This window comes from Bos mutus, chromosome X, assembly GCF_027580195.1.
Source record: "Bos mutus isolate GX-2022 chromosome X, NWIPB_WYAK_1.1, whole genome shotgun sequence".
Taxonomy (NCBI): domain Eukaryota; kingdom Metazoa; phylum Chordata; class Mammalia; order Artiodactyla; family Bovidae; genus Bos; species Bos mutus.
The window spans coordinates 66,775,207-66,786,744 of record NC_091646.1 but is presented as its reverse complement, the minus strand read 5'-3'; the positions used below and the strand labels follow the sequence as shown (position 1 = coordinate 66,786,744).

The window sequence follows — 11,538 nt, the reverse complement described above, 5'->3', positions numbered from 1 at the left end:
TAGTCCAATAACAGCACATTTACTGGCCTATCAGCGAAATCTTCACCACACCTAGAATGAGACTGCCTAGTACAATGGGGTTGAAATGGTCATGAAATGCCTCCCAAAGTATCAAATTTATTACCATGAGGGGGCCCTGTCAACTTCAAATTGGTACTTGCCATGGGCACTTTCTCTACAAGGATTAAATCATGTGTTGTTGCAGCTGCTGACCTTCAACACACCCTAAAAGGAGTACATGGTGGACCACAGAAATGAGCCACTCTGTGCTTGGGGAAAACTGGCAGGACAGGTCTTCAGATAGATATTTTCAGGAGCCAATTTTATGAGCCCATTTCTTTTATTTCTTCAAAGCACTAAAATCCTGCATGATGATGACTGTTTCTCGTGACTAGTAGAAAACTTCACCAGACTAGCAGAAACCTTTTGGAAAAATATGTGCTTGATTGCATATATTCCCCCATTACCAAAATCACACACATACTGACCCCCCTGCTGCCTCTGGGGCAGTACTGTAGTACTGAAGTACTGTCTCCCGGGATGCAATCCTCATTTTACCCCAAATAAAACTTAACTCATGACTCTCACATTGTGCATTTTTTTTAAAGTCGACACACACATACCAATCAACTTGGGAGTGAATAAAATCTATTACATCCATGAAATGAGAAGTACAGAAACTTCCATCAAAGTGGTTTGAAATTTTCAGTTTTGCCACCACTTTAACAACACCATAATATACAAAAGAAGTGATAATTTTATGTATATGCTTTTAATAAAGGACTTAGGAAGATAAAGCTGGTCAGTATTTCTGGGTATTTCTGTAGCAAGACACATAGTTTAAAGAATATTATATATAATTACCTTGAGCAGATTGGTGGAAAAAAGGATTTGTAGCAAATTGGCAACTTGAGCTTAACTGCTGAAGTCCCCAGTGCTTTTCTTTTTCTGGCTCTCCAATCCATTTCATATATTACCAAGACCCAGGACCAGCTTTCCTGTTGTATCCCTTTGTTGATTTAGCCAGCAGGATGACAGTCATTATTTCTTAAATGCATCTTATCTTACTGTTTTTTTTTTTTTTTCCCTTTAACACCATACCCTACTAAGAGTCTATTTCCTAATACATTACATGTCTAACTCAATCTGCTGATGGCCCATATATCAGGCTGTTACATAGAATGCATTTAATAGTTTTGGACACTGTGTGGGACACAGCCCTAGCCCTTTTAGGGAAGTAAACAGTCATGGGTTGCATGCTATTAGGAGCCATCCATTCATTATTATATTACATAATACCTGCATGCAAAAGACTACAATTTAATATGGTACATTACAGCTCTGGTTAAAAAAATGCAGATGTACTATAACTCATAAACAATTTTCTACTGATTGGATGAAATTCATGAATTTTCTAAGAACATGAGACTTGTGGAAAGGTCTAACAATCTTGTCATGTGCCTTTGGTGATTGATAGAGGCACAGAACAGGTCTTTGGTGCCAACTGAGTACCTTAATTACTCCAGGAGCAGAAGTTCTAGAATGTATGAATGGAATATTCTTCACTTGCAGTGACTGTTGGACTTTTTTGTAAAGAAAGAGGACAGAGACTCATTCCTTTAAAGTATCTGCTCCTAATGACCAGGCAGCCTGCTTTGGGGGCACTGTGAGTGTGCAAATATGTATAGATATATATGTATGTGATGATATGTGAAAGGGATAGGCTTTGCATGACTGTTATTCTTATGAATTTGGGCCACATTAAATTTCAGATGCACATTTAAATAATGTATAGTCAATATTCTTATACTTACTTGGATTGTGCTTAAATCTTCATTAATCTCAATATCTACACTTTGTGTAATTTGGCATAAACATGAGGAAGCACATAGCACTTTCTTTTCTCTGGAAAAGACAGGCCTGAAAATGGGCTCTATGAGTGCCAGAGGGCAAAATGACCTGGGCTGATGCCACGTAGTGTGAAATAAATGTGTCATATGGGGCCAGAAGGGGAAAGAGGCACAAAATACATTTATATCATATAGAAAATAAGAATTGTATAAACTGCATACTTTCAGATTTTTGAAAGACTCTTCAGAAATGGTCCTGCTTTAGTTGCTCTCAATGTTCTAAGCTACTCCATGTTTATTCCAGTACTGGGAAGCCAAGTCACTTTAACAGTGCACTGGACGCGGCAACTGTGAGTTCTGTCCCAGACAGCTATGTGCTTTTGGAGGGTGCTTCATTTCTTTTGCCCTTAATTTTTCAGGTTTGTACCATGGGGAAAATAATTTCTATTCTGCCTCTTTCCAAGGACATTGTTAGAATGAATAGTAAGCTCTGCAAGAACAAATCATCAACGAGAGCAAGGAAGAAAGAATCGAGCACACTGATTTGTTTAGAAATACTGTTCTGGTTAAACTTTTAATTCTACCCCTGCAATGAAGGATATATAAGAGCACTGGGGAATTACATAGCACCTTTCACCTGTATGCCTAACAATGAGCATCTTTGTTTTGCAAATGGGGAAGATGGCTACTAAAGACTGGAGGATGAGATCCCACAGAAGTTATTGGAAATGGCCCCAAGGAAAAGCAAGCAAAGGAGCCAGATCAGGGTATGCTAATTATCAAACAAACCTCTTTGCTTTCTTTATAAATAATCAACCAACTGGGGCGTTGTTTAGGTACAGAAATCAATACACAATGACCTATAATGAGGACAGTATCAGAGTCTATAAACTAATAGAATAAAGATTTAGAGATAGGAATAGGGTTTCTTTATTTCCCTAAGTCCCCAGGTAAAACCCTGCTTTATTTGGCCTTTTGAAGACAGTGTGTCTGTAAGACATTAAACAATAATCTTTGCATTACAGCTTTCCTGAGCTTTACCCTCCAGTGCTTTTTTGTAGTTCCCTGACATTGTCTTTTATGACCTGATTTCTATGAGTGCTGATACACTCTATTCATTACATAAGTTATTGATTCCTTCCTGGATTTGAATCATAGATAGCAGCTGTTCTGCCTAAGCTCTTGGCAGAAGATGATGGACTAGATAGATTGCTTTGAGGCCTACTGGCTTTGGAGTAAGCAACAGTCCTACTTTTAGGAAAGGTGCATTTCTATATGAATATAAGGCAAGGCTTGTCAAACACAATGCCATGTGGATGATCAATACGTTTTCAAGATAAACCCAAACAAGAGAGTGTTTTGAAGGGAAAGAGGAAGGGGAAAAATCTTCTCATCTGAACATATATGATTTTATCATGAAACCCAGTGTGTAGAGTCTTCTAGGCTGGTTCTTGCCATTGGAGTTTGAAAAACAGCCCCTGGCACTAATAGATTTAGTCATGTATAGTATTCTCTCAGGTGAAATGATGGCCACAATCCATTTAATTTATGCTGAAAGTCTTCTCTTGACCAGAATTACCTAGAGAATTCAAATGAACGGGTTTTTCATTGCTTTAAGTAGCTGGACTATGCACATTCACAGCTCCACTGGAGCCTGAACACTGAATTGTTTGTGGCAGGCAACTCTTTTTTACTCAAAAAGGTTTCAGAGAATACTTTAGGAAACCTAACCCCTCTAGGATTTCAACAACTTGATATCAGTAAGGTGCCTCTAACTCACTGATCTCTGTAAGAGTTGGAACTTCTATTGTTAGCAGCTGTGCACTATGGCACTGACTGAGAAATGGAAACCATCAATACTCTTAGATATTATTATTATCATAGAGAAGCAGTATTACTGTCCATACTTACTGATTCAGGAACTAGAACTAAAAGAAAGGCTTATTATAAATAAGCTGGGAAATGGTTGTAAACTATCTTAATGGCTGCACTACTATTGAAACTAAACAAAAAAAAGAAGGAAAGAAAAAAAGAGAAAGAATTGATATATTACTATTGGATTTTTCACTATTTGTACACTAATTCCTGTTGTGAAAGAAAATCTTTAGTGCTAATCCTTAAGCTAATTTCAAATATGAAATTTTGTCCTTGTTAACAGTATTGTAATTAAACCAGAAAATCATCCTTAAACCCCTTAACAAAACCAATGGTCCATAACTTGAGCTTATAGTTTTTCTTTCATCGTAAGAGTAATTTGTGAAGGTTAAAATAAAGCTAGGTAGCAGAGAAAAGAATAAAAGTTATTGGAGAATTTTCCCACACTCTGGCATTAAAAGTCTTGAAAACTCTAATCGTTATGTTAAATAAAATGGAAATCTGATCTGGTCTCTATTAGCTGTGGTGCTTTCAGGAACACCACACATCTATGACAGAGAACAGGTTTTACATTGTTCAATTCCCAATCACAGACCTTGATCACAGTGTTGAATCTCCCTCTTAAATTTTAGGTACCTGATATAGGAAAAGGTGTTCACAGCTCAGCAAATATTTAGATTGCTATTTAGGAAAAAGATATGATTGAATAAAAAACTTCAGTTTTTTTAAACCTCAATTTTCACAACACAGCAGCAGAATTTTGTGTAAATATGTTGCACATATGTATGCTTATAAATGCACATGTGCACAAGCAGCAAACTTGTCTGATTCCCCTCAACAAAACAAAGACCTATAGATATGATTAACGGTCTTTCTAGGGGAGTTAAAGACTCCAAGGGAGTCTTTTGAGTTCCCCTTTACCTGACAAGAGGAATAAAAAGAGCCTCTGGAAAGATAAATATGTACTTTTAGGCTTTCACTGAGGGGAGGAGAGGAAATGAAGAAAGAAGTAGAGGAAGACTGGCTTGAATTAATTGCTACCAGATTGATGAGTTCAGCTAGTAAATTAGATAACTTATAAGTTCTGAAATCTATCTGCACAGCAAGTATTTGATGGGATGCTTTCAAATTGAAAAGTTTCAATCTGCCGTGGTGACTTATTTTGAAGATCAGAATGGTTTCCAACACTGAACTCTGTAAACTTCATTGGAGATGGAGGGTCCTGGGGATGAAAAAAAAAATGCACAAGTGAGCTTGAACTAGTGTAAATATTCACATGGTAACATTCACTGACAATAATATGCAACTGTTAAAATTATGTTGTTGAAGAGTATGAGTCAGCATTGAAAAATGTTAAGTGAAAAAAGCAGGGTGTAAAATTATATATACAATGTTATTTTAACCCAGAATTTTTATCTGGAACAAAAGACAGATGAAATACACTAAGCTGTTGAAAGTGGTGAATTCATGAGTAATTTATGTTCATTTTCTCTAATATTTCCCACATTTTCTCTAGTACATATACATAATTTGATAATGTAAAAATATTTATTTTTGAAATTCTCAAGAAATAACATAAGCTTTGAAATTGCACAATCTGAAATTTGAATTCTAACTTTGCCATTTACTATCTCTATAATTCTGGACAAATTAATTTCTTCATCTGTAAAACAAGCATAACAAAATCTACCAAAAACAACGTCTGGCATATAGTAGGTACTCAAGCAGCTATTATTAGTATAAGCCCTCTGGAAAACAATTTAGCCACATATATTAACAGTCTTTTAAAAAGTTCACACCAGTAATTTTGCTTCTAGGATCCTATCATACCACCACAATATTGTAAAGTAGTTAGCCTCCAGTTAAAATTAATAAATTAATTTAAAATATAAAAATGTATAATCAACACACAAAAAGAAAATGATTATAAATGAAGGAAAAGATTTATGTTTAAAGATATTATTGGCAACCTTACTCATAATAGTGAAAATTGGAATAAAATCTTAAGGTTGTACGGCAGAGAATTGGTTAAATAAACAAAAGTACCTTAATATAATGGAAAATTACTTGCAGCATTAGTGAAAAAAGCAGAATTCAAAACTGAACACAACATGGTCTCAATGTTTAAAAAATATATTCATAGAAAATATTGGATGGCATACAACAAAATGTCAACATAGTTATCTTTAGGTGGTGGGATTATATGTGATTTAAACTTTCTTAATAGTTTTCTCTCCTTTCTGTTATGTTTAATATACTTTCAAAACTATTTTCTCTCTCTCACACACATATATATGTGTGTGTGTATATATATATTTTTTTTTTTTTTTTGCTGTACCATATGGCTTCCAGGATCTTAGTTTCCCTACTAAGGATTGAACCTGGGCCAACTGCAGTGAAAGCACCTACTCCTAACCACTGAAATGCCAGGGAATCCCTTAATATATTGTTCATATTATAAAAACAATTTATGCTCATCATAGAATAACTGGAAAATGTAGAAAGGCATAAAGAAAAAATGACCTGTAATTTCAGAAACTGTCTTCTACACCCTCTCCTTCTCCTTCATTTATTTGACATATGTTTATTGAATACTTACCATGTTCCAGGCATTATGCTAGAGGCTGGCACTAAAATGTGCACAAGACATAGTGACTGCCCTCAAGGAACTTATAATTTAGTTTTAGAGACAACAAGTAAGTAGGCTATTATAGAATGGGATAAAAGGGCTCTCATAAAGTCATTCTCTCTCTCTCTTTAGTTGCTCAGTCACGTCCAACTCTTTGTGACCCCACGGACTGTAGCCTGTCAGGCTCCTCTGTCCACAGAATTCTCCCAAAAGGGACATAAGTCAATGATAAACCCATGTAAATGATGTGGAAGCTGAAATCTAGAGAATAAGTACTATATATCCAGCTGAGGTAGACTGGAATGGAGGAGATGGAGGTTGCTGAAGAAGCATCCCAATCGTGAGAGGCAGTAGGGGGATGTTTGAGGGGCTGAAGGAAGTTGAGATGTGGTTCAAGTGCAGAGTATGGGGATAAAACTAGTGGAGAGGAAGCTTCAGAGTTGAGAATCTGGAGAGATGAGCAGGGGCCGGATCATAAAAGGGCTTGTAAACCATGTTAAGGAATTCAGACTCTGTTGAAGCCAATAAAACAGCCATTATACAGACTTAAATTTTTCATCATTCTAGTTGCAATGTGGAGAATGGACTGGAAGGGGCAAAACTGGAAGCAGGAAAATCAGTTAAAAAGCTATTGCAGTAATACAGGTTACAAACACATGCTCTGGAGTCATGGTAATCTAACTAGAAAAAGTACATAGCTTCCAGAGTAAAGTAAAGCTTCCAGAGCTTTACTTTAAGAAGTAAAATTAATATACTTCAGTGGATAATTAGATGTGAATGGCAGATGAAGAAGGAACAAAACAGGAAATGAGTTTTGGGGTAGGTGAAGTTGAAAGGCACTTGGTTATTCATGTCTGGAACTCAGGAAAGAGTTCTGGGCTGGAGATACATATTCAGTAGTTATCATCATATATATGCCCTTTAGCTAAGAAATGGACAGATTCCCTAAGGAATGAGTAGATTTATGTGATGCACGGGAGATAACCTAGCAAAGTTTGGGAAGACACCATCTTCAGATGTCTGATGGTAGGGATGGGGGGAAGAAGGGTGTAGAAAGCTGTAGAGAAGCATGAGAGAAGGATTGTTTTTAACTTTTAAATTTAAATAGAGTCAAATTAACTTTTGTGGGTTTACAGTTCTGTGAAATTTTATACATGCATAGAATCTTGTAAACACAGTCTCAGATAGAATGCAGAACTTCCTCTGATCCCTAAACCTGGCAACCACTAATCTATTTTCTCTCTATGTATTTTTGCCTTTTCCAAAATTTCATACAAATGGAATCATACAGCACAAAGACTTCAGAAATATTTTTGTTTTTAAATTGCAGTATAGTTGACTTCTTAGTTTCAGGTATACAACATAGCAATTTGAAATCTTTATAGATTATACATGATACAAAGGATACTGCAATATTATTGACTACATTCCTTGTGCTAGGAACTGGGTTTTTTCACTTAGAATAATGAAGTTTTAGGTTCACAAATGGTGGCTCAGAGGTAAAGAATCCTCCTACTAAGCAGGAGACATGAGTTCGATAGGTAAAGAATCTGCCTGCCAAGCAGGAGACACAGGTTTGGTCCCTAGGTCGGGAAGATCTCCTGGAGAAGGAAATGGCAACCCACTCCAGTATTCTTGCTTGGAAAATCCCATGAACAGAGGGGCCTGGCGGGCAACAATCCATTGGGTCACAAAGAGTTGGACACGACTTAGCAACTAAAGAGTAACAGCATTATTTCTGTTGTTGTTGTTCAGTTGCTAAGTCCTGTCCGACCCTCTGCAAATCCATGGACTGCAGCATACCAGGCTTCCCTGTCCTTCATTATCTCCTGGAGTTTGCCCATATTCATGTCCATTGATTCAGTGATGCTATCTAACCATCTCATCCTCTGCCACCTTCTCCTTTTGCTATCAATCTTTCCCAGCATCAGGGTCTTTCCAGTGAGTCAACTCTTCACATAAGGTGGCCAAAGTAATGAAGTTTCAGCTTCAGCATCAGTCCTTCCAATGAATATTCAGGACTGATTTCCTTTAAGATGGACTGGTTGGATCTCCTTGCAGTCCAAGGGACTCTCAAGAGTCTTCTCCAGCACCACAATTCAAAAGCATCAATTCTTCAGCGCTCAACCTTCTTTATGGTTCAACTCTCTCATCTGTACGTAACTACTGGGAAAACCATAGCTTTGGCTATCAGGACCTTTGTTGGCAAATTGATGTCTCTGCTTTTTAATATGCTGTCCAAGTTTGTAATAGCTTTTCTTCCAAGGAGCAAGCATCTTTTATTTTAAGAGCTGCAGTCACCATCTGTAGTGATCCTGGAGCCCAAGAAAATAAAATCTGTCACTGTTTCCACTTTTCCCCCATCTATTTGCCATTAAATGATGGGACCAGACACCATGATCTTAGTTTTTTGAATGTTGAGTTTTAAGCCAGCCTTTTCACTCTCCTCTTTCATCCTCATCAAGAGGCTCTTTAGTTCCTCTTCACTTTCTGCCATTAGAGTGGTATCATCTGCATATCTGAGGTTGTTATTTCTCCCAGCAATCTTAATTCCAGATTGTGATTCATCCAGCCTGGTATTTGGATGATACATTCTGCATATGTTAAACAAGCAAGGTAACAATATACAGCCTTGTCGTACTCTTTTCCCAATTTTGAACCAGTCCATTGTTCTATGTCCGGTTCTAACTATTGCTTCTCGACCTGCATACAGGTTTCTCAGGAAACAGGTAAGGTGGTCTGGTATTCCCATCTCTTTAAGAATTTTCCACAGTTTGTTGTGATCCACACAGTCAAACGTATTAGCATAGTTAATGAAGCAGAAGTAGATATTTTTCTGTAACTCTCTTGCTTCTCTATGATCCAACAGATGTTGGCAATTTGATCTGTGGTTCCTTTGACTTTTCTAAGCCCAGCTTATACATATCTGGAAGTTCTCAGTTCATGTTCTGCTGAAGCTTAGCTTGAAGGATTTTGAGCATTACCTTGCAAGCATGTGAAATGAAATTGTGCAGTAGTTTGAACATTCTTTGGCATTGCTCTTTGGGATTAGAATGAAAACTGACCTTTTCCAATTTTGTGGCCACTGCTGAGTTTTCCAAATTTGCTTGCATATTGAGTGCAGCACTGTAACAGCATCATCTTATAGGATTTGAAATAGCTCAGTTGGAATTCCATCACCTCCACTAGCTTTGTTCATAGGAGTGCTTCCTTAGGTCCACTTGACTTCACACTCTGGGATGTCTGGCTGTAGGTGAGTGATCATACCATCGTGGTCATCGGTATCATTAAGACCTTTTTTGGTGTAGTTCTTCTGTGTATTCTTGCCATCTCTTCTTAATCTCTTTGCTTCTGTTAGGTCCTTACTGTTTCTGTCCTTTATTATGACCATCCTTGCATAAAATATTCCCTTGATATCTTAAATTTTCTTGAAGAGTTTTCTAGTCTTTCCCATTGTATTGTTTTCTTCTATTTCTTTGCATTGTTCACTGTGTTGCTGTAAGTATCAATTGTTCATTACATTTGATTTCTGAGAAGTATACTTTGTTTACTCTTTTATCCATTGAAGGACATTTGTGTTGTTTTATGGGTTTGGTTTGGTATCAATAAAGCTGCTATAACCATCCATATATACATTATTGGGTGAACACAGGTTTTCATTTTCTAGGGGAAATATTCAGGAGTAGCATTACAGGGTCATATGGTATGTGTGTGTTTAACATTGTAAGAAATTTTATAAAGACCTGACAAACTATTTTGCAGAGTGCCTGTGCTGTTTTGCATTCCCACTAGTAGGATAATTCCAATTCTTCTGCATCTTTGACAGCACTTGGAATTATCACTACATTAAAAAAAAAAAAAGCCCATTCGAGTATGGGTATAAAGGAATCTCCTTGTGGTTTTAATTTGAATTTTCCTAATGGCTAGTGATACTGAGCAATTTTTCTGCCCCCTGCCTCTAATGAATAGCTGTCTTTTAAAAGTAACTCCATTGCCATATTACCAATTTTCAAATGTGAATGACTATTTATATTTTAAGAAAGACTTTTGGCATTAATTTCTTAGAATATTCACAGTCAATTTTAATTTAATTAAAATATTATTGATGTACAATATTATGTTAGCTTCAATGTACTACCTGGTGATTTGATATTTGCATATATTATGAAACTATCAGTATGATAAGTCTAGTAACCATCTATTGCCCTACAAAGTTATTACAATATTATTAAAATATTCATATTTATGGCCAGTGTTTCTTTATTGATTTTGTGTGTGGATGGTCTACCTGTTGGTGTAAGTGGGGTGGTAAACTTCCCTAAAATTTTTGTGTTACTGCTCCTTTATGTTTGTTAATATTTGCTTTATGTATTTAGATGCTACTATGTTGAGTACATATATATTTATGATTGGTATATCTCATTGTTGGATCGATCCATTTATCATTATGTGATGTCCTCCTTTGTCTCTTGTTACACACGTTGTTTTAAAAGTCTGTTTTGTCTGATGTAAGTACTGCTACCCCAGCTTTAAGTTTCTATATGCATGGAATACATTTTTTCATCTCCTTAATTTCAGTCTGAAGTTGAATCTCCTTTAGGCAGCATATATATGGGTCTTGTTTTTTTTTTTTTTTTTTTAATCCATTCAGCCACTGTATGTCTTTAGAGTATAGCATTTAATCCATCTACATTTAAAGTCACTATTGATAGGTACATACATAATGCCATTTTGTTAACTGTTTTGGGGGTTGTTTTGTAGTTCTTTTGTTGTTCTTGTTGTTCCCTTCTTCTTTTGTTGTATTCCCTATGATTTAACAGCTATCTTTAATGTTTCTCTTTTTTGTGTATGTATCTGTTATATGGTTTTGGTTTGTAATTACCATGAGGTTCATAGATAACACACTCTCTCTCTGTCTCCTCTCTCTCTCTCTCTCTGTATATATATATATATATGATTAAGTTGACAACCTTTTAAGTTAAAATACATTATAACCATCATATATTTTTATTCCTCCCTACCCCATTGTTAATGTTTATGGCATCATATTTTACATCTTTTTTGTTTTGTGTATTCCACAACTACATTTTGTGGATATGGATGATTTTATTACTTTTGTCTTTTAACCTTCCTACTAGCTTTACAACTGGTTATTCTGCTATCTTTACTGCACCTTTGCCTTTA

General features: G+C 36.2%; 1 protein-coding gene across 3 annotated transcripts in view; it reads right to left on the bottom strand.

Moving 5' to 3' along the window:
• Positions 1–2,393: 2,393 nt before the first annotated feature.
• Positions 2,394–11,538, bottom strand: part of ZDHHC15 (zinc finger DHHC-type palmitoyltransferase 15) — a 102,032-nt gene continuing 92,887 nt past the window's right edge. For all 3 annotated transcript variants that reach the window (XM_070365945.1, XM_070365947.1, XM_070365946.1), the window contains one exon: positions 2,394–4,947. Coding sequence is in view for 2 of the 3 variants with exons in the window: in XM_070365947.1 (XP_070222048.1) it covers positions 4,895–4,947 (53 nt within the window). In the remaining variant the exon portion in view is untranslated. The remainder of the gene's footprint in view (positions 4,948–11,538) is intronic.